Source organism: Gopherus flavomarginatus, chromosome 4 (assembly GCF_025201925.1).
Source record: "Gopherus flavomarginatus isolate rGopFla2 chromosome 4, rGopFla2.mat.asm, whole genome shotgun sequence".
Lineage (NCBI taxonomy): Eukaryota > Metazoa > Chordata > Testudines > Testudinidae > Gopherus > Gopherus flavomarginatus.
Genome location: NC_066620.1, coordinates 107,129,040 through 107,154,738, shown reverse-complemented (window position 1 = coordinate 107,154,738; position 25,699 = coordinate 107,129,040). Strand labels below are relative to the sequence as shown.

The 25,699-nt window shown below is 43.7% G+C and overlaps 1 protein-coding gene across 1 annotated transcript; it reads left to right on the top strand.

Moving 5' to 3' along the window:
* The first annotated feature begins 2,597 nt into the window (after positions 1-2,597).
* On the top strand, positions 2,598-4,570 carry LOC127049278 (uncharacterized). The gene is made up of 2 exons (XM_050949894.1): positions 2,598-3,077; positions 3,984-4,570. Exons 1-2 carry the CDS (start codon positions 2,885-2,887, stop codon positions 4,511-4,513), a joined length of 723 nt encoding a protein of 240 aa, XP_050805851.1. The 5' UTR covers positions 2,598-2,884; the 3' UTR covers positions 4,514-4,570.
* Positions 4,571-25,699: the final 21,129 nt, after the last annotated feature.

Genomic DNA, 25,699 nt, shown 5'->3' with positions numbered 1-25,699 from the left:
ATAAAATTGTCAAACACATAGATGAACATCATTTGTTGGGGAATAGTCAACATGGTTTTTGTAAAGGGAAATCATGCCTCACCAGTCTACTAGAATTCTTTGAGGGGATCAACAAACATGTGGACAAGGGGAATCCAGTGGATACAGTGTATTTAGATTTTCAGAAAGACTTTGACAGGGTCCCTCACCAAAGGCTCCTAAGCAAAGTAAGCAGTCATGGGATAAGAGGGAATTTTCTCTCATGGATTGATATGTGGTTAAAAGATAGGAAACAAAGGGTAGGAATAAATGGTCAGAATGGAGAGAGGTAAATAGTGGTGTCCCCCAGGAGTCTGTACTGGGCCCAGTCCTATTCAACATATTCATATATGGTCTGGAAAAAGGGGTAAGAATGAGGTGGCAAAATTTGCAGATGATACAAAACTACTCAAGATAATTAAGTCCCAGGGAGACTGCAAAGAGCTACAAAAGGATCTCTCAAAACTGTGTGACTGGGCAACAAAATGGCCCAGTGTTGATCAATGCAAAGTAATGCAAATTGGAAAACATAATCCCAACTATACATATAAAATGATGGGGTTTAAATTAGCTGTTACCATTCCAGGAAGAGATCTTGGAGTCATTGTGGATAGTTCTCTGAAAACATCCACTCAGTGTGCAGCAGCAGTCAAAAAAGCCAACAGAATGTTGGGAATAATTAAGAAAGGAATAGATAATGACAGAAAATATCATATTGCCTCTATATAAATCCATGGTACGCCCACATCTTGAATACTGTGTGCAGATGTGGTTGCCGCATCTCAAAATATTGGACTTGTAAAAGGTACAGAAAAGGGCAACAAAAATGAGTAGAGGTATGGTACGGCTTCCGTATGAGGAGAGTTTAATAAGATGGGGACTTCTCAGTTTGAAAAAGAGATGACTAAGGGGGAATATGATAGAGGTCTATCAAATCATGACTGATGTGGAGAAAGTAAACGAGGAAGTGTTGTTTACTCCTTGTCATAACATAAGAAGTAGGGGCCACCAGATGAAATAAATCAGCAGCAGGTTTAAAACAAACAAAAGGGAAGTATTTTTTCACACAACACACAGTCAACCTGTGGAACTCCGTGCCAGAGGATGTTGTGAAGGCCAGGACTATAACACGGTTCAAAAAAGAACTCGATAAGTTCATGGAGGATAGGTCCATCAATGGCTATTAGCCAGGATGGGCAGGGATGGTGTTCCTAGCCTCTGTTTGCCATAAGCTGGGTCTGGGTGACGGGATGGATCACTTGATGATTACCTGTTCTTTTAATTTCCTCTGAGGGCACCTGGCATTGGCCACTGTTGGAGGACAAGATACTGGGCTAGATGGACCTTTGGTCTGACCCAGTATGGCTGTTGTTATGTTCTTAAGTTAGATCAATGTAGCTACGGTGCTCAGTTGTTTTTTTTTAAAAAAAATAAATTTATGCTCCTGAGAACCAAAGCTATGCAGACCTAATGCCTGGACTTACTTACTGCCATTTGGGATGGGAGATTACCAACGGCAATGAAAAACCCTCCTACTGCTGTAGGAAACATCTACGTTATGGGTGCTACAGCAGCACAGATGTAGTGCCAGAGCTGTGCTGCTGTAGTGGCAATAGTATAAACACAGCCTCTTACCAATTTCCCTGCTGAGATTTATTCTTGTTCTCATACTTGGAAAAGTAAAGGTCAGAAAACTAGTTACATTTATAGTGTGTTGTGTTTGTTTTATTTTTATTACATGTGGCTTCCTTTTCTATCCTCCTGGCTCCTAATAAGAAGGTTGGGCTCCCTCAAGATCCTATCCATTATTATTTTTATTCCCCTCTGTTCTCTCCAAAGTCTCATACTGTGTGTCTGTGTGTGTTTTAAAAAAAAAACAAAAGAAGTGGTAGTTTTTGCCCTGGGGCTGAGGTGGGCTAGACATATCTCCCTTTGGAGACCAGCTATTAGTTAGCTAGAGGAGGCCACTTCATAGTTGAGTGAAATCTTATTTCCCTAGGTTCAGTGCAGTGCCAGTCACATCTCCTTTCTTATGACCTGAGGAGGAGAATTGAACTCAGATGTCCCTCCCAACTTCCTTTACACATGACAGTGCCTTCCCTTACACAAGAATGCTAGACAGGCCCCTCTCACATCTTTATACAGGCCATGGCTACACTAGAGAGTTGCAGCGCTGGTGAGGGGGTTACAGCGCTGCAACTTAGGATGTGGCCACACTTGCAAAGCACGGCCAGCGCGGCAACTCCCTGGTTGCAGCGCTGACTGTACACCTGGTCGAGCCTCAGGTGTAGGGATTCCAGCGCTGGTGATCCAGCGCTGGTCAGCAAGTGTGGACGCCCACCAGCGCTTTTATTGACCTCTGTGGTATAAGGAGGTATCCCAGCATACCTTAGAAGCCTCTCTGGTAATCATGCACACTCCGCTGCCTTGGGCTCAGCTGACCCCACCTTTAAATGCCCCGGGAATTTTAAAAATCCCCTTCCTGTTTGCTCAGCCAGATGTGGAGTGCAATCAATCATTCAATCAATCAGCGACCATGCCTTCACGCCCCAGACGAGCCCCATCATGGAACAATTCCGAGCTGCAGGACCTCATCAGTGTTTGGGGTGAGGAGGCTGTGCAAGCACAGCTGCGCTCCAGAAGGAGAAATTATGATACCTATGGGCAGGTATCGCAGTCCTTGCTGAGAAGGGGCCATGAACGGGACGCGTTGCAGTGCAGGGTCAAAATAAAAGAGCTGAGGAGTGCTTACTGCAAAACTCGTGAGGGAAATCGCCGCTCAAGAGCTGCCCCCACGACCTGCCGTTTTTACCAGGAGCTGGATGCCATACTTGGGTGTGACCCCACTGCCAATCCGAGGACCACGATGGAGAGTTCAGAGCAGGGAGAAGTGGGGGAGGGTGTAGAGGAAGCCGACAGTGAGGCTACTGGCGTGGAGGGAGACACCCCAGAGTCCCAGGAGGCATGCAGCCAGGAGCTCTTCTCAAGCCAGGAGGAGGCTAGCCAGTCGCAGCAGCTGGAAGTTGCTGGTGAGGAAGATGCTGAGGAGCGTGCTCGGGGTGAGCAGATTTTTATGTTTTGGGAGAGGAGGGTTTGGGTTATGGCTGCCTGCATGCATGCCTAAACGTGGAATAGCCCATTGATTTGCTCTATCACGTCTCTGTAATCTGCCTCGGTAATCTCTTGAAAAGTTGCAGCCAGAGCGTGCGCAATTTGCTTTCTCAAGTTTATTGGGAGAGCCACCGTGGTCCTTGTCCCGGTCAGGCTAACTCGTCCGATCCACTGTGCAGCGAGGGGTGGGGGGACCATGGCTGCACACAGGCAAGCTGCATAGGGGCCAGGGCGGAATCTACATGGCTGTAGAAGACCCTCCCTCTCTTCCCAGGTAACACGCAGCTGTGATATATTTGGCAGTAGGAAACCCTGTTGAGAATTTAGGGATACTTGAGTGCAGGGCGCCAGGTTCGCGGTCCCCCCCCCAGCCCCGCGGTGCGTTCCGGTCTCCCCACCCCCTTCCAGCACGTAGCCAGCCCCGCGGTGCGCTCCGGTCTCCCCCCACCGCCCCTTCCCAGCAGGCAGCAAGCCCCGCGGTGTCCTCCGGTCTCCCCGCCCTCCCCCCGTTCCCAGCTCCCCCCTCACCAGCAGGCCGGCAGTTACGCGGACCGCCCCCCCCAGCCAGCAGCTCGCCACTTTCCTGTTCACTACTGTCCCCTGTGCAGGACACCAGCTACCTCCTGTACCCAGTGCAGATAAACCCCAGTGACCCATCGGTCAATTCCCCCTCCAAGGTGCAGTCGGGGCAGAAACACTCACCCCGTTGCTCGCCATGCCTTCGCTTCCCTGGCCTGTCTGTGTTATGTTAAGTATGTGGGAAGGATGCTACAAAAAGTCTAAAAACTCCTTCACTGTGTGATAATAAACAATGTAGCCTCTGTGTATTACATGTTTCTATCTGTTTTTTTTAGTGACCTTGACTAATGCAGCGGGATCACTGGCCTCACGTCGCTTGCAGAACTTGAGAAAAAATCCGCGAAAATCAAAAGAAGAATTGATCAAAGCAGTTATGATTCACTACAACAGAGAAAGTAGGAAGACGCAGGAATGGAGAGAGAAAATGTATGAGTGGAGGCAAACACAAAGCAGGAGAAAGGAATTGGCTACCAAAAAAACCTCAAAGCAGATGATAAGCCTCCTGGCTCGCCAAACTGAGTCTTTCGAGTCTCTCGTAGCCATGCAGGCAGATCTGTACCGTGGTAACCCACACCCCTCCCAAAGCTCTCTTTCTTGTTCCCCAGTATTTGCACAAAACACCTTTCTCCAGCAGCCAGTTTCTTATTACCCCCAGCTGCCCCCAACACCTGTACGATCACCTACCAGCCCTGATAACTACAATTCTTACCCTGTGCACTCCACCCCCATTACCCTGCAGCATAGTAATCCTGAAGTGCAGCAGACGTTGAACAGTAATCCAAACAGGACATATTCAAACCTCTGAATGTACAATCCACCACCCTAACCCCCCTGGCCTTTTATGTACTGTACGCTGAATAAAGGATTTTATGGCTTTTACAATACGTTTTATTATTGCAGGAAGTGGTAAATATTGTACCCCAAGGTAGAAAGGGAGGTAGAAAGGAGCACAGCAAAGGCACCAAACATTACTGTTGGCTCTCAGCATCAAATTGCTCCCTTAAGGCATCCCTAATCCTTGAAGCCCTTTCCTGGGCCTCTCTAGTAGCCCTGCTCTCTGGCTGTGCAAATTCATTCTCTAGGCGTCGAACCTCGGAGGTCCATTCCTCACTGAATCTTTCACCCTTCCCTTCACAAATATTATGGAGGGTACAGCACGCGGATATAATAGCGGAGATGCTGCTTTCCCCCAAATCTAGCTTCCCATAAAGACACCTCCAGCAGGCTTTCAAACGGCCAAAAGCACACTCCACAGTCATTCTGCACCAGCTCAGCCTGTAGTTGAACCGGTCCTTGCTCCTGTCAAGCTTCTCTGTATACGGTTTCATGAGCCATGGCATTAAGGGGTAAGCGGGGTCTCCAAGGATCACAGTGGGCATTTCGCTGTCCACTACTGTGATCTTGCGGTCTGGGAAAAAAGTCCCGGCCCTCAGCCTCCTGAACAGGGCACTGTTCCGAAAGATGCGTGCATCATGCACCTTTCCAGGCCATCCTGAGTAAATGTCAGTGAAACGCCCACGGTGATCCACAAGCGCTTGCAGAACCACGGAGAAATACCCCTTGCGATTAACGTACTCTGATGCCAGGTGAGGTGGTGACAGAATAGGAATATGCGTCCCATCTATTGCCCCTCCACGGTTAGGGAAACCCATTTCTGCAAAGCCATCCACAATGTCCTGCACGTTCCCCAGAGTCACAGTTCTTAGCAGAGTGCGATTAATGGCTGTGCAAACTTGCATCAGCACCATTCCAGCGGTGGACTTTCCCCCTCCAAACTGGTTCGCCACCGATCGGTAGCTGTCTGGAGTTGCCAGCTTCCAGATTGCAATAGCCACCCGCTTCTCCACTGGCAGGGCAGCTCTCAATCTCGTGTCCCTGCGCCGCAGGATAGGGGCGAGCTCAGCACACAGTCCCATGAAAGTGGCTTTTCTCATCCGAAAGTTCTGCAGCCACTGCTCGTCATCCCAGGCTTGCAGGACGATGTGATCCCACCACTCGGTGCTGGTTTCCCGAGCCCAAAGGCGCCGTTCCAAGGTGCTGAGCACGTCTGTTACTGCCACAAGCAATTGAGTGTCTTGAGCGTCAGGCGTTTCAATATCATCGTCTGACTCCACTGTCACTTTGCAGCTGAAGGAATAGCTCCACTGCCATGCGTGATGTGCTGGCAACATTCATCAGCAAGGTCCTCAGCAGCTCAGGCTCCATTTGTAACAGAAATCTCAGAAATCGCGCTGCAGACTCACAATGCCGCCAAAATGCTCGGAATGTGTAGCAAAGCACCACGGGGCGTTGGAACTGGAAGCGGAAAGACCCGCACACTTCCTTCCCCTTCCCACAAGCCACAGCGCCAAAATGGGACGAGGTGCTCTGTGGGATAGCTGCCCACAATGCACCACTCTCAACAGCGCTGCAAGTGCTGCAAATGTGGCCACACTGCAGCGCTGGTAGCTGTCAGTGTGGCCACACTGCAGCACTGGTCCTACACAGCTGTACGAACACAGCTGTAACTATCAGCGCTGCAAAACTGTAAGTGTAGCCATGGCCACAGTCTTTTTTTTTTCCAGAGGGAGCATGTGGGTGTGGACACAATTAAAGCTGAGAACAGCTAAGCTTCAGACTTTGTTTGCCTGGATCAACCGTTGAGAAATGTGCTTATTTAGTCATGAAATATTGAAGGAAATGGGTTTAGAAGTTTGGAAGCATAATGTTAATGAATTCCATGTGAATTTTCTTTTTTCTTTTGAAATAATATCCATGATAAACAGCACTAGTGACCTATCTTTCCAGATCTTTGCGAGCAAAGATTTCTCAGCAGTTCTTTGACCTCTTTTCTCCCAGTAATTTCAGAGAGAGGGTTTTATGTTAATATATTCTTATCACTCCTTTTATCAGGAGGCAGAGCTATATAGTTATCACTTTAGTATACTTGTTTAGTATTATTGCCCTATATAATGTGGATTTTCATCTCCATAAAAAAGAGACAAGGACGAGATCTGTTCTTTGCTTTCTTTGACTTGAAAAATTTCCAGCTAATTTTGGCTTTCACTTAAACCATTCAGTCAAAACCAGTCAGTTTTTGAATAAATGTATGACATAGTTGTGCATGACTGAACCCTGTAGCAGCTCCATGCCAATGAGTTCCAGAATTGTAAAGAATGAATATGTTGATTAAAATAAATATTGGTATTCTTATCAAAGGCGATAATGTAAAGAGTAGGGACAGCATCATTTTGCTATGGGACTTGTCTGGACTGTCACCACTGGCAACTTCCCTGTACACATCTGAATTAGCACTTTACTCTCTCCAAGATAAATTGTAGGGAGGAGCAACAGACTTGGTGCCAGAGGCAAACTGAGGGAAAATAAAGAGATTTGGGCTATGTCTACACTGGAAATTGAGCAACAAAACTTTTGTTGTTCAGAGGTGTTAACCCCCTGCCCGGACCCTGCCTGAAAGGCAGTTGTCAGTATGAACAGAGCGTTGTCGGCATGAGTGGTCTCCTGTTGACAATGCGAATACCACTTGTTGGGAGTGAAAGTATTTTGTCGGCAAAAGCGTCCGACTTTTAGCGATACGGCTGTGTCGCTAAAAGCTGTGTAATGTAGACAAAGCCTTAGTCCTGTGGTCTAAATGATGTGATTCATGAAGTGAAATGTAGTATTAGCAGTAATATATACCGTATGAGGGAGGAAAAAGGATTGAACTAAAGCAAAACTCTTCCTCCCCCTCCCGGAATTCTCAGACTCCTTGCTAGTGGTATGTCCCTCCAGCTCTTGTTGCAGTGAGGCCAGCAGACTGCCAAGTTGTGGAGTGGAATGAAGCTGGGGTATAATATAAAATGTTTCAGTTCCAGTCACTGGGTTATAAAAACACATTATAAGCACTTGAGGTACAGAACAGAATAGCAATGCTAATCCTAGCACTGGGTATATTCAGTGTGTTACGACAGACTGACAAAATCTGTATTGGAACATCATTTGAAACCTATCATCTTGAATGTGATATAGTGTAGTGAACAGATGCTGTCAGCCCATGTTGCTAATTTTAATTTTGCACGGGAAGTAAATGCAATGTAAATGAAAATTGTGAAGCACTTTTATCAGGCTTCCTGCCCTTTTACTCAGTGGGGGATGGAAACGGATTAGTGAACCTTCCTCCCATCCACCTTCAAATGTCTGTTTTATTCTAATCTCAGTACTTTCCCCCTTAAACGGTTCAACTTCATGGCAACTCTTTGGGCTTAGAGGAGGCATTATTGTGGCTATCTTGGTAACTGTCCTTGTGGCCTGGGTAGGATCATTCAAGCCACAGGAGTGCCCTTTTTCCACCGTTCTTTCCCCTCCCTCACCTCAGGATGGAAAAAAAAAATAATTGCATAGCAGTTCTCTTCTCTGCTGGTACAGGGGAGCAAGGACCCAAACTGTGCCTCTCTGTATGACATGGCAATGCTCGGGCTGCTTGGAAACTGAAATTATATTCTCCATGCAGTGGACAGACAAACGGGTCAATCCGGTAACTACTCTCAGAAATCCAATGAAGCCTTGTGGACAACTTAGTAAAGCTTTTTTTAGTCTGAAACAATATTGCCAGCCTCACTGTAAAAATTGTTTTTGTATTACCATAGTGCCCCAGATCTGCACTATTGGACCTGAAACCCATTGTGTTAGGAACTGTACTAACACAGAACAGAAAGACAGTCCCTGCCCCAGGTTCTTATGTTTCTTCCCCTGTCATATAGGCTTGGCAGAATTTAGTTTCTTTGTTTATTTTTAAAAGCAATTTTTATTTTTATCTTTTAAATTTTTACAATTTTGGAAAATTATGGGGCAGGGATCAGATGATGATTTAATGACAGTGGACACTGAGATTCAAAAGGTTAAAACTTTAACTATTAAAAAACAAATTCAACATCAGATGTCAAAAATACAAAGTAAATATCTGTAAATCTAACTTCTCTAGCAGCATTTTATCTTTTAACTGTAAATTGATAGGTTTTTTTTAATTTGGTTTGTGTGCGTATGGTGAAATTGGGATTTACTGACACAGATTTAAAAATTTAATCCTTGCAAGTTTAGTATTAAGCACTTGTATGAAATCATAATTTTTGTTTCTCAAGGGTTTGCCTGCTCCTCCTGCTCTTTTTCCCCCTGAAGTCACCTTCTGTTAAGAGATGTTGCAGTTTGGTGCTGCAGGTGTTCATATGATTACACATACGGAACATGTGACTTTCAGTGGAGAATGAACTGCAAGTAGATATTTAAACTAAAATTCTAGGTTCATGAAATAAGTGGATAAAAGGGTTGGTGGTGGTGGGGGAACAGGGAACAAGACATGGAGACAGAGTTCTTTCTAAAGAGAGCAGTGTCTTTCTCCCCCTCTACCCCTTCTTGTTTTCCCTAAGGCATCAGGAGGTAGGAGATATCCAAGCAATATCAAAGAGAGGATATGTCCATGATCTTCCCCCATTTTACCATTTTGTTGCTCGCTTCCTCCCTCTCTTTGGGTATAGGACTTGGTTGGTACTGAAGCTTCGATTGTTCTAATCTGCCCCTTTGCTGTTTTCTGTTCCATAGCCAGGGTTGCTATTGAGTGAATTTACACCAAAGATGATGGATGTGACTTACAGACAGAAGCAGGAAGCGTCACTGTTTTAAGACTGGTGGCTTATGGGCTGAAATTTGAGAAGTTTTGTATTAGAAGTTAATTGGAGACATGAAATGCACAAAAGCTGGCATGTGCCGCTAGACTCTGCTCTGACAGCTTTGGAAAGGTTATGATACTAGTTGAATGCCAGGCTGTTACCACCTCCTGACCTGGAAACAACTGGGTCAGAGGGGTTGAAGCTAGCAAACATCAGATATCTAAATTTGTGTAAAGTTCAAGCCCTTATCAGTGTCTAACTTTTTTCCTCAGATTTTTGACCTTTATTCCCCAGCTTCCTGAAAGTTAGTAATTTTTGTTTTTGAATGATGATCCTCCTGCAGGATTGGCTTTTTAAAGCTATTGCAGTAGTGAGAGGTCAGGTCATAACTCACCTTCTCATTTGTTGTTTGTGTAATGCACTTGCTGTTCACAGGCCCAGTGCAAAGGAATGCCCCAGATTGTTCCTACCTTCAGGTCTTCCACATAGCAACACCGGTTGAAGTGCTTTTAAAGTCTTCTATATTCAAAGGACAGTTATGTTTTTGAAGGAAGGGATACGTTGGTCTTAGTGCCATGCTGATTTAAATTAATCTGACCACCTTCTGTGTCTATATCCCACACCCTGTCAGTTTATTTTAGCATTATGCCTTTGGGCTGCAGTGTGGGGTATTTTTAAATGCATTGGCCACTATACACTGCCACTTAAAATGACTTTGAGTCCACTACAGATTTGGTATTTCATACACAAATTTACTGTAGCAGTGAACGAATATGCCTGTTTGCTTTTTCTCACAGTTGTTGTGTAGATTTATCAAATAACGTCTGACTAGGTTAAGAACTTGGTGACTTTTTTTTTTTTAAATAAATGTTTAGCTATGAAAGGCTAAGTTTGAAAACTTGAATCAATTAAACAAAAAAAAAAATGGTTGCGGTTGGCAAGTATTCTTACCTGTCTCATAACTTATAAAATCCAAGCACTGAAAAGCAAAGAAAAAGAATAAGGATGTCCTTACTATTTTACACTGCCTACATAAATGGGAGCAGAAAATTGGGCCCATAATTCCCACTGAGAGTAACAGACATAAAACTGAGCCCCAAAATCATCTAGAACAAAAAAATTGGGTAGTGCTGCAATACAAATGAATATAACTAGCATGAGAGTTTCCAGGGAGATGTAGTTACCACCTCTACCTCAATATAATGCTGTCCTTGGGAACCAAAAAATCTTACCACGTTATATCAAACTTGCTTTGATCCACTGGAATGCGCAGCCCCGCTGCCCCAGAGCACTGCTTTACCGTGTTATATCCGAATTAGTGTTATATTGGGTCAGGTTATATTGGGGTAGCAGTGTACTTGCAAGGTTTGAGGGAGTAATAGAGAACTTTTTGGAGCTAAAGGGAAACAAAGAAACAGACAAAAGTCAAAGTTCCAAACTGGAGTAATTTTTTGACTAATTGCAGCTCAGAAATTGTTTGTCATTTCTTCTAACTTTACATGAAGATTCTCTTTTTCACAGATAATGTTAAAAAAAATATTTCCTTCCAAACTGAAACAAAATCAAGTTCTGAATATCAAAATCTCCCAAAAATTGAATTGCCTTTCTCTGCCCAGCTCTAGTGGTGAGGTTTTTGATTGTCCTTAGTTCAAGATCATTCTACAGTCTCCGGACTGGCCTCCAAGAAAGCTGCTGTTTCCTGTACAGAGGATCTTTATCTTTGTGACAAAGTTCCATTGTGCCTAAGAAGTGGAGGAGTTTACCATTGTCTCCAGCCCAGAGCTTTAGGTCGGGGGTTGGCAACCTCTGGCACGCGGCTAGCCAGGGTAAGCACCCTGGCGGGCTGGGCCAGTTTGTTTAACTGCCGCGTCAGCAGGTTTGGCGGAGCGAGGGGTGCCGGGAAGCTCTGGCCAGCACATCCTTCACCCGCGCTGGTTTCTGACGCCCCCATTTTCCTGGAGCAGCGAACTGCTATTTTCTCGTGGCTTCAGGAAACCCACCATAATAAATAGAAATAAACAATTTCATTCTACCACTCAGGTTTTTTAAATGATTACAGAAGTATTTTGACTGTTACTATTTGTGTAACAAATCCTGTGCTCACCCTGGAAAGAGGTGCAGAATTTGCTTAGTTGTCCTCCTCCAGGTTGGAGAGGAGGATGTTTTTCCTGTATTCTCAGTAACAATAAGGCCACTTCACACTGTTTTAGCGCTGTAATGGGATCTTTAAAATAAGGCCTCTTTACAGGTCCAGAACAGTGTAGGAGGCTTTGCTGTAACTGAGAATCAAGTCCTTAAGTGTATATGGTGGAAAAGAATGAGTGAAGTCCTGGCATTTATTGAAATCAAATGCAAAACTCTGATTTCACCCACTGAGGATCTAGATGAGTTTGTAGTTCTGATTTTTTTTTTTTAATGGAAGTATTTTGAATAATGATTGATGTTTTAGTGCTCTCTGGTATTAAGAGAAGAGTTAATTCTGTTTAATCTGGTTATACTCGATGGCTGATGTAGTCTGACTTTGGTCTGGATTTGTGCAAGTAGAATATAGCTGAATGTGAATCATTTTTGTTACTAAGACATCATGTAACTTTATTTTTCTAAGCGTTCCACAAGAAAAAAAATTTCATTCTTTGTCATTTCTTTGTGAATGAAGAAACTGTTTATATCAAACTGGGGTGGAGCCATCTGGGTGTGCAGTCGACATACTTCACTATAGAAGGACTCCAAGTCTTGTCAGGACTTAAATAAAGCTCAACCAGTTCTGAAGCCTCATTTCTGTGGAAATGACATGAGGTATGGCGTTTGTAGTTGATACACAAGATGGGCATATTGTAAAATGGCTACAAAATTTATTTGACTGACCATAGTGACTTGCTTTTTAAAGACAACAAAACTAGAATATTAAGACAAGGGTGTGGATGTAATAGACGTGGAAGTGTACGGGTTGTCGCTACAGTGACTTGAGTTTTGGCTTTCTTAACCATTATATTGTTGTGGGTTCCCCTCATCTGTCAGGGGAATAATACGAAGTATTCAGATTAAAATATGCAATGGTTAGTATAAATTTCGAAAGGCTTCCAAATCAAAATAATTATCTCTGGTTAACCAATGTACCTTTATTAAAAGGAACTGCCTCTAACTTACTATACAAATACTATATTTTCTAGTAGTCTTTGATTCTTTTCTTCTTTTCCCACTTTTTTCCTTTAGGGTGTGGGTGTATCAAATCTCAAATTTTCCAAATCTGTCATTTCATTTTACAAATAATTAGCTGTTATTTGTTCAAATGTCAGTATTTCAGCATCTTACTGCTAAACAATTGCAATACAAAAAGCTTTGCAATCTCATTACAAAATAATTATACTTCATAATGGAGAGTGTTTATGGTGGGAAAAGGTGAATGGGTTTTTTCTTTTCTAATAGTTTAACGAGAGCTGATCCTGTAATTACAATTCACCTTTTTCCATAATAACATATAACTAGTTTGTCAAGTCTGCTCAGCAATTTCTAAAGTCCATTTCAGGGTTCCCTTTATGTGTGAAATAAATAAATTAAGTGTAATTTGCATAACCACACTTAATTTTGAAAAAGATCACTATCTTCAATATGTCTTCAAATAAGAATACAGATGTAGCAGAGATTTTATTCAGGATTTTAAAATGGCGTTCTTAAAGGGAATAAATAAATTGAATGTAGAACAAACTGAAATAATGGTGGAAAGAAATGGGATGACTAAGAACTTTGCCTCAGTTTCCCCATATGTAAAATGGAAATAATACCAGCCTCTCCAGGGTGTTGAGAAACATAACTAATCCTTGGATGAAAGATGCTGCTGACCAGAAAAGAGTTTTTGTCTGATCCTTCCATTTTCCTTTTTTCTTCCAGACCCCCTCCCAAACCGTAATGATTGTACAGAATGCCTTCCCAAATGGAAATGCTTCTTAGTACCCAAACTTTTTAGCTTAATGCAGGGATGTCTAGTGTTTGTGATCTGGCCATCAGCAATGGAGCCTGGAGATGATTCTTTCAACCTCACATAGCTTTCCTTGTTTAGCTGAGAGACTTGATGGACACTAGCTGTGTGGAGGTAATATTCTATGCTTTTTGGTCAATTTATTGGTAAATCCAGTGAAGAGTGTTCTAGCTGCAATACAGAGTTTTTGTGTAATACCTAAAGCCTTCCAAAGAATAGTGTCAGTTCTCTCCAGGCCCATCACAATTATTTTATAGACTCTAATTCTGTCTTGGTTTTATTTATTTTCTTTTAGGCTTGTTTTTAGCTAAAAAGCATGGCAGACTTGCATGCCCCAGTGCTTATGCATCTCTGTTGCGTCTAGCCTGAGAATTTTGGGGGAATTCTCTGGTTGCGCTAGTTGCTTAGGCCTGGTCTACACTAGGGGCGGGTGATCGATCTAAGATAGATCGACTTCAGCTATGCTATTCTCGTAGCTGAAGTTGATGATGTATCTTAGATCGACTTAGAATCACTTACTTCATGTCCTCATGGCACAGGATTGACAGTCGCCGCTCCCCTGTCAACTTTGCTTCCACCTCTCGCTGAGCTGGAGTTCAGCAGTCGACGGGAGAGCAATTGGCAAACGATTTATTGCATCTACACTACATGCGATAAATCGATCCCTGATAGATTTAATTGCTGCGGCTGGTAGTGTAGACATACCCTTAGTTAATATTGGTAAAAATGCTATGGGCTGGCCTACGGTAGTGTTCCTGTTGCTGCTCATACTTACATAGGTGCACCACTGGTGGGAGAATTTCCTACAATTCTTAGGGCTCAGTCTTCTCAAGTGGTCAGTGTGACTGCACCTGTGTGAAGCCCCAGTGAAATAAATGGGATTTGACATGGCCCTGGGGCCTGCGCTGCATTGATCCAATTGCAGAGTCAAACCTGATCTGTGTTTTATAAGAAGGGCAGAAAATCTTTCAGGGTCTCTCAAGCTGCTCCAGGTGAAGTCAACACTTTATTTGCAGATAATCTATTTTAAGCACAAAATGCTATTAGTAAAGTTTAAAAAAAAAAATTGGAATCAAATCTGCTAGTTTGCTACTCCAGGAAGTACAATACATTAACTTTCTGACAGATGGTAATTTTTGTTCATTCAGATTTTTTTTAACTTTAAGTGTGTGTGTGGGAAATATCTTGTAGCCTCCCCCCCTCAACAGGTTGTCTCAACTTAATTTCAAATTTTAATGGTGATATTTTGTCTGATTTTCTTTTTGAGTGAGTTTTAACTTTTACAGAAAATGTCTGATTGGCCTGGGGATTGACACCTCTCCATTCTGCTGTATTCTGGGATGTGGTACAGTTCATTCTTTGAATAGGGCGGAATTCTTTTTTCCAATACAATGAGGAATTTCACTTTAGTGGAAAGATTTGAAGAATATTCACTTTCTTTCCTTTAATCTTTTCAAGCTGACTTTCTTTTCAGAATGGCAATTGTTCTTCTGTGGCAGCCTGCCCAGACTGAAGGGAGCCAGTGTTAGGAATGAAAAATATATTCACTTTGAATAAGAGAGTTTAACAAATCTGGAAGGACAGAGACCATAAATATCAGAAGAATAGAGCTGGTTATTAAAATGGCTTGATTTGTGGTGACTGAAATAGTGGTAGACATGGTTCTTGAGTAGCTTAGTATCTACAAGACAGTTCCCTCCTAATATGCACACCCAGTTACACTATGCCTGTGTCACATTTGACCCACCTGCTCTACTTAAACTGGATACAGGCTGTGTGACAGGCAAAACAATAGGCTGAATGAAACAGGAGTCACTCTTGACTTGCCTTGTGTAGTGTGGAGAGAAATAAATTATTTATGCAGCTTTGTTCAGGTGGAAAGCTAGGTAAATTTTACTGTCTGTTCTAGGTAATGAAAATTCATGCTATAAAAGATCAGGACACTATACCCTCTGTCAGTAGTTTCTTCATTAACCAGACCTAGCCAAAAATTACTTGAAGTAAAAATTTAACAGATGACATTAATGACTTGTTACAGACAAGCCTTTCAGTCACCACAAATCAGCCTGGGTCTATGAAAGTGGGCAGTACCTTGGAATACATTAGAAACCTTTTCCAGCTTAATATAGCTAAGGAAACTCAATATGGCTGATATCTATGCACTAACTTTCTGTATAGTAAACCTCAAGCAAATTGATCATGGATCCAGCGTTTGGGCAATGACAGTGTTTTAACAAATGTTTGTGTAATCCGTTTATACGCTTCTTCTCTAGTTGTGTCCTAGAAGGTGTTGTAGTTAGGTTAAATGTGGCTTGTATATTTTCCTGTTGTCTTTCTTTAAAAATTCATTATCTTTATCAGCATTGGCAGATTATCTAATATCCCTTTTGGAATTGCGTTTAAGATGTCTTGGAAGAATATAAATTTAAGCATAAGGATACTTAAAAATATTCCCTTGTTGTAATCTGTGACTTGGATTGTAGTTACCCTGCCTCTTGGATTCTGATCTCCTGCCTTCTATGCGTGTCAGTTGGGGGTGTGGTGTGGTGTGTTTGTTTTTTTTTTTTTTGTTTTTTTTTGTTTTTTTTTGCTACTCACCCTATCTTATTTTTCATCTTTCTTTTCTTCAGACTCCTGAGTTGTTTCTGCTGATAATGGGATAAGGCTTTTGTGGTTTTCCTGTAGCTGGAGACTTTGCCTGGCATATCAAAGGTTTTGTAATTCTTGTAACTTAAAATGTCTATTGATTGCTTGAAACAAGAATCTTTTTAAAGCAGTTCAACAGTCCAAGAAATTTAGATGTATCTTTCAATATGGCTGACTAACTGCAGTAGTTCTCTCTCTCAAGCACTGGTGTATGTTTGTCAGTGGGGGACACCAATATGTTTAGGGCTACTAAGGCCTGGTCTACATTGGGTGGGGGGCGTTGAGTTGATATAAGTTATGCAACTTCAGCTATGTGAATAACATAGCTGAAGTCAATGTACTTAGATCTGCCTACCGTGGTGTCTTTGCTGCAGTACGTCGACGGCTGACGCTCTCCCGTCGACTTTGCCTGTGCCTCTCACTCTGGTGGAATAGCAGAGTCAACGAGAGAGCGCTCAGCGGTCGATGTGTCGCATCTGGACTAGATGCGATAAATTAGCCCCCGGTGGATCGATCGCTGACCGTGGATCCAGCGGGTAATGTAGACAAGCTTTAAGATTTACTTGACTCACTATCTTGAATTTAATTTGTTCTACTTGCTGTTTGTTTCATTAGGCAGTCTCTACATGAGCCATGAAGTGGGAGAGTGTTGATTTTATTTTGGCGAGTGAAGAGTATCATTTGTGGTATTAATCCCACTTAAATTTGAATCACCAAAGACCCGTTTACGTTAAGACAGTATCTCTGGGAAACTTATTCTTTACTAACAGTCATTGATTTATTTTTAAAGAATTTTTTTCAGGTTTCGTGTACAATTGAGATTTTCTTCTTATTTATATTGTAGAAAAGCTTTCTTCTCTTAATCGAGAGGTAAAACTGTGAAATGAGTTTCCTTCTCCTACTTCATTTGCTTACAGATAATCACTGGCTATGGCATGACTAATGCGTAGTAGGCAGGATCTCTGTAACTCAGGCTTTGTCTACACTAGCACTTCTGTCAATTAAAACTTTTGTCAGTCAGGGATGTGACCGCTACTGCTGCTGGGGTGGTTTAATTATGCTGACAGGAGACGCTATCTCCTGCCAGCACAGAGCAGCTACACGGGAGACCTTACAGTAGTGCAGCTGCAGTGGTACAGCTATTGCCGCTGTAAGTTCTGTAGTATGACATGATCTCAGATGCCTGACATGAGGAAACCAGCAAAAACAGGGAAGACTAGCCTTGGGGTTTGACATAATTTTTTTTAAAGATTTTTTTTTTTTTTTAAAGGCTACTAGGATGATCCGAGGAATGGAAAACCTGTCTTATGAAAGAAGACTCAAAGAGCTTGGCTTGTTTAGCCTAACCAAAAGAAGGTTGAGGGAGATATGATTGCTCTCTATAAATATATCAGAGGAATAAATACCAGGGAGGGAGAGGAATTATTTAAACTCAATACCAACATGAACACAAGAACATATGGATATAAACTGGCCATCAGGAAGTTTAGACTTGAAATTAGATGAAGGTTTCCAACTATCTGAGGAGTGAAGTTCTGGAATAGCCTTGCAAGGGGAGCGGTGCAGGCAAGAGACATCGCTGGCTTCAAGACTAAGCTTGATACGTTTATGGAAGGGATGGTATGATGGGATAGCCTAATTTGGGCAATTAATTGATCTTTGACTATTAGCGGTAAATATGCCCAGTGGCCTATAATGGGACCCTAGATGGGGTGGGATCTGAATTACTACAGAGAATTCTTTCCTGGGTGTCTGGCTGGGGAGTCTCGCCCACATGCTCAGAGTTTAGCTGATCGCCATATTTGGGGTTGGGAAGGAATTTTCCTCCAAGGCAGATTGGCAGAGGTCCTGCGTTTTTTCACCTTTCTCTGCAGCGTGGTGCATGGGTCACTTGCTGGAGGATTTTCTGGACCTTGAAGTCTTTAAACCATGATTTGAGAACTTCAGTAGCTCGGATATAGGTCAGGGGTTTGTTACAGGAGTGGGTGGGTGAGATTCTGTGCCCTGCGTTGTGCAGGAGGTCAGATTAGAAGATCATAATGGTCCCTTCTGACTTTTAAAGTCTCAGTCTAAAAAGTAAAGCATTTTTTCCTAACAAGAACAAAACAAAAACAACCCATTCCCCTTCCTCCTATATTAGCAAACAAAATATCTTCAGAGCTTTTTGGTACACACAGAGAAATAAAGGGCTTGTCTACATCAGAAAGTTGCAGCGCTGGTGAGGGAGTTACAGCGCTGCAACTTAGGAGGTGTACACATCTGCAGGGCACCACCAGCGCTGCAACTCCCTGTTTGCAGCGCTGGCCGTACTCCCGTTTTGTCTCGGGTGTAGAGGATCCAGCGCTGGTGATCCAGCGCTGGTAATCAAATATAGACACTTACCAGCGCTTTTCTTGACCTCCGTGGAATAAGCAGGTATCCCAGCATACTTGAGGAAGCCTCTGGTAATCAAGCTGGTCTCCTTCCCCGGTTTGCTCTCGCGTTCCCTGAACCCCGAGCAAGCAGGTCTCCTTCCCTGAGGTTTGCTGGGTGGTTCCGGGAAGGCGAGAGCAAACCGGGAAAGGAGACCAGCTTCGCCGCGGTTTGCTCTCGCGTTCCCCGAACCCCGAGCAAGCAGGTCTCCTTCCCTGAGGTTTGCTGGGTGGTTCCGGGAACGCGAGAGCAAACCGGGAAAGGAGACCAGCTTCGCCGCGGTTTGCTCTCGCGTTCCCCGAACCCCGAGCAAGCAGGTCTCCTTCCCTGAGGTTTGCTGGGTGGTTCCGGGAACGCGAGAGCAAACCGGGAAAGGAGACCAGCTTCGCCGCGGTTTGCTCTCGCGTTTCCCGGAACCACCCTGCAAACCGCAGGGAAGGAGACCTGCTTGTTCGGGGTTCGGGGAACGCGAGAGCAAACCGCGGCGAAGCTGGTCTCCTTTCCCGGTTTGCTCTCGCGTTCCCGGAACCACCCAGCAAACCTCAGGGAAGGAGACCTGCTTGCTTGGGGTTCGGGGAACGCGAGAGCAAACCGGGAAAGGAGACCAGCTTCGCCGCGGTTTGCTCTCGCGTTTCCCGGAACCACCCTGCAAACCGCAGGGAAGGAGACCTGCTTGTTCGGGGAACGCGAGAGCAAACCGCGGCGAAGCTGGTCTCCTTTCCCGGGTTTGCTCTCGCGTTCCCCGAACCACCCAGCAAACCGCAGGGAAGGAGACCTGCTTGTTCGGGGAACGCGAGAGCAAACCGGGAAAGGAGACCAGCTTCGCCGCGGTTTGCTCTCGCGTTCCCCGAACCTCCCTTGAAGCCGCCCAACAGCGCTGCAGTGTGGCCACATCTAACACCACTTGCAGCGCTGGTTGCTGTAAGTGTGGCCACTCTGCAGCGCTGGCCCTATACAGCTGTACTAATACAGCTGTAACAACCAGCGCTGCAAAATTTTAGATGTAGACATGGCCAAAGTAAAAAGGGGGCACAAACACCATTTTTCCCTTTCTTTCTAGATCACTCTTAAGAAGTAAAAGGAATGTTTTTTGGGGGTGGGGAAATGGGGGAATCCCATTCAGAAGATGAGATTCCATTGAGTTAGCTGATTGGGTAAAGTTAATAATCTCTTTACACCCTGGTGAGTACAGAATGATGGATCTTGAAGACTTTTATCAGGAGTCCTCTCTTAAAATGGCCTTTCCTAATGCTTGAAAAGAAGAGTGGGGTATTACAGGTTCTTCCGTTCACAGCTCTTTTGCCTTGAAAATCCTCACACTCTCTCTTCATTTATGTAAATGGACTCTAGGATCTGGCTTCTGCCTCTCCTCATTTTGGTTGTCTTGCGGTTTAGGGCTGTTGGTTGGGGGTTCCGCTGGCAACCCTGTGGAGCTGCAAGCTGGTATTAGGGAGGCATGTTTTGGTGACGACAGCTCTGCTGTTGTGAATGGTAGTATTCACATTTGACAGTGGCACCATTTCTTGTCCACAACTGTGAATTATTCAGGGATTTCTCCTTAGACTTTGTGTATCACTGAGACAAACTCCAAATCCCATCAACTAGTTTAAATTTTCAGTACTACCTCCACAATCAAAAACAAATCTTAAACTTAATTAATGTAAAAACTAACTATTAAGAGTTAAAAGGGATTTCACAGCTGAGCAACAAAATGACAGATGAAATTCAATGTTAAGTACAAAGTAATGCACATTTTAAAACATAATCCCAACTATACATACAAAATGATGGGGTCTAAATTAGCTGTCATCACTTAAGAAAAAAGTACAGAAGAGGACAAGAAAAATGATTAGGGGATATGGAACAGCTTCTTTATAAGGAGAGAGTAAAAAGACTGGGACTCTTCATTTTAGAAGAGAAACAATGGGAGGAGGGGGAATATGATCATGAATGGTGTGGAGGATGTTTTTACTCTTCCAAAAAATACAGGAACCAGGGCTCACCCAATGAAATTAATAGGTAGCAGGTTTAAAACAAACATAAGGAAGTACTACTTCATACGACTTACAGTCAGCCTGTGGAATTCATTGCCATGGGATAGTGTGAAGTTCAAAAAATAAGTGGGTTCAGAAAAGAACTGGATAAGTTCATGGAGGATAGGCCCATCAATGACTATTAGCCAAGATGCTCAGGGATGCAACGCCATGCTCTAAGTATCCCTAAACCTCTAAATACCTGAAGCTGGGACTGGAAGATGAGATGGATCACTCGATAATTGTCCTGTTCTTTTAATTCCCTCTGAAGCATCTGGCAGCGTTAACTGTTGGAAGACAGGATAGTGGGCTAGATGGACAATTGGTCTGACCCAATATGGCCATTCTTATATTCTTTAGTATTTAATATCTGAAAGTCAGTGGACCTGTGGTTTTGCAGGACCTAAAGGCTCTCCTTGCCCAAATAAATTGCATGGATTACAATCTATAGCCTTGAATAGCAGCTGTCTTGGTTGTAAACTGAATGAAATACCAGGCAGGGAAAATATATACACTTTTCTTGTCATTCTGTATATGTTTAAAAAGTCAAAATAGACTAAATCTATGTGCATAAGATAAATAGGGATGAGAGTGTGTGCATCTTAGACAAATGACTAAGAGTCATCAGCCTACTAACCTCTTGCCCTCCTTTATGGTATTTCTATGACACATTTAATAGGTACACATCTCTTCTTGGGCTCTGGATCAGACTGTGAATTTGAAAATCCCTGCTTGGGTTTACAAGCTATTCTTTCTATAGCCCCTTTACATTTCTCTTTCCTATCTCCTCCAGGGTTTGTTTATATATCTTTGTCTGGTTTATATTTATATTTATAAGTTTTTGTATATATAAAAAGTTGAAAACTGTGTTTGAGCTGCTAGAATGAACGTGTAGGAGGAGGCTTGCAATTTCATGAATATGCTGGAAAATCTTAAAATTGTGCGTCAACATGAAAAGGTCCCCACCCAGTTGGGCAGCCACAAATGAGCATGCACAGTTCTGTGGGGGTAGCAGCAGTTGGCTAGCTTTCTTGAGCTTGACTTATTTAAAATGAAAACCTAATTTCACTTCCAGATGTGCTGTATATGGCTTTCTTTTTGATCTTTGACTTTATTTGCTGTCTAAACCTTATGTGCTCCTTCTCAACCAAGGGAGGAATTGCTTTGTGTTTTTTATTTTAGGTTGGTCTATGCTGGGAACTTACATTGGCATAGCAACATGCTTTTGTGGATTTTTTTTTTAACCCCAAGAGATGTAGGGTGACCAGATGTCCCATTTTTAAAGAGACAGTTACGTATTTAAGTTCCCCTACAGTGTTCTGACTTTTTCTTAAAAACTGGCAAATTGTCCAGTATTTTATTCTGTAACCGCCCCTTACCCCACCCCCTGTCAGTACCAATGAGTCCTGCTGCTGACCGGATTCCTTCTCGTCAGCTGCCTGCCCACCTGCAGCAGGGGTGGGCAGTGGCAAACAGTGGCGGTGGGTGTGCAAGGTTGGTGGTGGGGCGAAGATGCAGTGCACGGGGCCGGCTGTTCCCCTCGCTGGTCCATCAGCGCAGCCCCCACTGCGTGCCAGCTCTCAGCCAGCAGGGTCTCACCCGCCCGTCTCATTTCTGGGAGGCACTGGCTGCGGTGGTTGGTACATATGGGAAGGCGCCACACAGTTGTCACCTCTGCTGCCCACTCAGTGGTCCTTTACATGCTTCCCTCTTGCTGTCCTTTTCCTGCTTTGCCCCTCCACCCACGCCCCGCTGCTCTCCATATCCCCCTCAGTGGGATGCGTCCTGCTCCCAACGCTGTGTGGAGAACCAGCCCCTGGTTGAAGCACTGAGCTCACCAGCAGGCTCCATCCTTCCCCTGCTGCCTCTGGCTGGGCTGGCACCCCAGGAAAGCCCAAGACTCTCTGGCCTGGGGTGCTGGCCAGGAGGAGCCGAGCCCTCATGAGCTGAAGTCCTGCACAGCAGTGGCATGGGGAAGCCTCTCTGCCCCTCAGCTAAGCTCTAGAGTGGTGGTGGTGAGTGATTTTCCAGCCTGTTCACAACCCGAACCTGCAGGCACCACAGCAGCCCCCCAGGCAGGGGTTTAGCACCCTCGTCACCCATCCCCATCCCTACGATCCCTGGGTCCAGCCCCCAGGGAGCATGGCTGCTCCATCCTCTAGGCACCCTCCTCTGCTGAGCCACCTCTCTGGCCCAGTTCGTTGAAGCCCCTGCAGTCAGGTTCCCTGGGTCCTGGTGCACAATGCATCCTTAGGGCTTAACCCTTTCCTGCCCATGCTGTAGCTAGGAGATGAGAAGCGGCTGGGTTATGTCTGTGGCCAGCAGCAGCCTGGATGTGTTGGCTGCCTTTTGACACTGTGGGCAGGAAGGGACAAGCTGCTTCCAGCCACACGGGAGTTATAGGGGGCAATGAGGAGAAGAGATGAGCTATGTAAAGACATGGGCCAGATCCTCCCTGCCCCACAGCTTGAAACAGCTCCCATTCCTTCCCTCCCACATAGTGCTGAAAGGCTGCTGCTGGCTCCATTCTGGTGTGAACGCTGGCAGAAATCTGGGGATCCTGTATGCCCCCCTATGTTGCCTCAGGAAGGCGTGGTACCAGGAGAGGCAGGTCTGTCTTGGGGGCATGTGAGAGAGGTAGGTAGGGGTGTGTGTGTGTGTGTGTGTGTTTGTGAGAGAGAGAGAGAGACCCCTCCCTGTGTGTGGAGGGTAGGGTTGTGTGTGTGTGTCACCCCTCCCCGTGTGAACCCTAAAGCCTTAAAGATAAGGTAAATAAAAAGAATCCAACTATGCAGTATTTCTTTTTAACGGCCTCAGTCAACTTGATGTTAATCTGAATGTTAGTACGATTGATTGCTGTTGAACTCACTTGAATATGAGTAATTTTTACCAGGCGTCCTGTATTCAGCATAGGAAATATGGTCACCCTAGAGAGGTGCAACTATTATGACTTAGCCCCTAGTGTAGATAGTATTAAGTCAATGGAAGAATTTGTCTTTCAACCTAGCTACTGCCTCCTGGGGAGGTGTATTATCTATGCCGATGGGAGAACCCCTCCCATTGGCATAGGTAGTGTCTACACTGAAGTGCTACGGCTTGTGTGTTCTGCATTTGTTGTTCATAAGACCTACTCGGGTTGGGGAATCACTTTTTAGTATAAAAATTAGGCTTGTTCTAGTTTACATATCTACCTAGCCTAGGATGATCAGACGTCCCAGTAATATGGGGCCTATGTCTTATATATGCAACTGTAGTCCGTCACCTTCTGAAAAAGTGTCCTGTTTTTTCACACTTGCTATCAGGCTAGGCAAGGGTGACCAGTCTCTTAATAAGTGCATACATGCATGTGTACACTGAGTAGTTTCTGCTCTTTTGTTGCATGTCCTGCTGCTAGTAGCAAGGAAGGGAAAAGAACAGAAGACTTTATGGAGTCCAATAGGGTCCTCAGTTTGCAGGTCTTGCTTACTTGGGAAGTGGTTAGATTACAGTGTTGTGCATTATAGATTTGCAAGTAAAGTAAAAGCAGCAAAGAATCCTGTGGCACCTTATAGACTAACAGACGTTTTGGAGCATGAGCTTTCGTGGGTGAATACCCACTTCCTCAGATGCAAGTAAAGTAAGTGTGTGTGTTTGTATGCTCATTTTATGTATAATATATATTTAAAAAAAATAAAACTAGATACTCAGGCTGTTACAGAAACATCCTGGGGACTTTTTTAAACTGACAATGTTGGCAGACAGTATGGTTTAATTACATCTTATGTGGATTATTGTAATTAATTTGTTCATAAGAACAATAGTTTGCACTATTACTTCTTTCATTTGATTGATGGACAAGTTATAAAAACTAACGCTCTGGCTACACTATGAAGCTTTTAGCAACACAGCCATGCCACTAAAAGGCACGTAGCGTAGCTGCTGTTTGTCGTTCAATATGTACTACTTGATCCCAAACACCGCACTTTTAGCCAGTCTTTAGTAAATTAACTTAAATATTTATTAAATAAAAAAAGACAAGGAGAATTATTAAATAGTTAAAGTGAACCATGTACATTATAGTTGATTTCAGAGCCTATAGATCAGGATAAAAGCAGTGCTGTTAAATCTGCTAGCTTACAGCAAGTCTCTGGATCACCCAGAAGATTGGGGGTCCTCAGTCCGTTGTTCAAAGCTTCGTTGTTAGAAATCATAGTCCAGAGATGTGGAACAGGAAAGAAGCAAGAAGGCATTGTTACAGTCTCCAATTTATACCTCCCAGTCCATGTGCATGGAAAGTTAGAGTCTCAAACATGGAGTCAGACCCTGCTGAGTCATAGGGCCTCCATTGTCTATATGCTCTCTGAGGTGTCCTCAGGAGGGTCCCACTGGAAGTTGACTCTCAATGACCCATTGACCCTGGCTGGTCTTGATGTAATTCTGTCTTGTGGGTGGAACACAATATGTTTGGGATACAAACATAGCAAAGATCCATAACTTCATACAGTGATAATATACACACAGGATATTGTTCAACAGATTACAATTTTTCCAGTGATACCTTACAAGGCATACTTTGTACAAGATTTATCACAGTTGTGCACCAGTGGTGAACAAAAGCATGGTCACCTTTTTTTCTACACAGTATTGACTATACATTTAAATTACAGAATGAAATAAGGGAGGAAAAATTAATTACAGTGGAACAGCTAGTGTTGGAGTGACAGTGACTGATGAAGGGTTATGTGGTGAGATATTGGCTGGATTCTTAACTGTTCACTTCCAGAGCTTTCAGCATTTTTAAAAAAATGTAGAATTTATGTAAACAAAGAATGATTGATTGTGTATGTGTGTGTGTATGTGCAGGGGATGGGGATAGGCAGGAAGGAGCTGTTAGCTGAACTTCATTGAAACACCTTTGAACCTGAATTCTTTTTTTTGCAGGGGAAGCTTGTCATATTCCTTCTGTGCTCTTTTGACTGTGTGCTCGCTAGAACTCTGCCACCTCTGCCTGTATCAGTTTACCTCTGAGTATGATTTTAAAAAACCCCTCTAATTTTAACTAAAATTATATTTCATGTTAAGTCGATTAGGAATTAGTTTATGCTAAACTGACATATGCTACTTTTAAACTGAAATAAGAGTGTCAACAAAGAGGTTTGCACTGGTTTATTTACACTGGTTTAAAAAAACACCTTTTAGTTAAGCAGGTGTAACTTTTTTCTTCTTCATGCAAGGCCTAAGCCTCACTTAGGCAGAAAAAGTTTATGCTGCAGCTTGAACCTGGGTTTCAGCTACCATCCTAG

Coding starts and splice junctions, on each gene's coding strand:
- LOC127049278 (XM_050949894.1), top strand. CDS start 2,885: ATGGAGAGTTCAGAGCAGGGAGAAGTGGGGGAGGGTGTAGAGGAAGCC. Junction 3,078..3,983: donor TGCTGAGGAGCGTGCTCGGG/GTGAGCAGATTT, acceptor TGTTTTTTTTAG/TGACCTTGACTAATGCAGCG.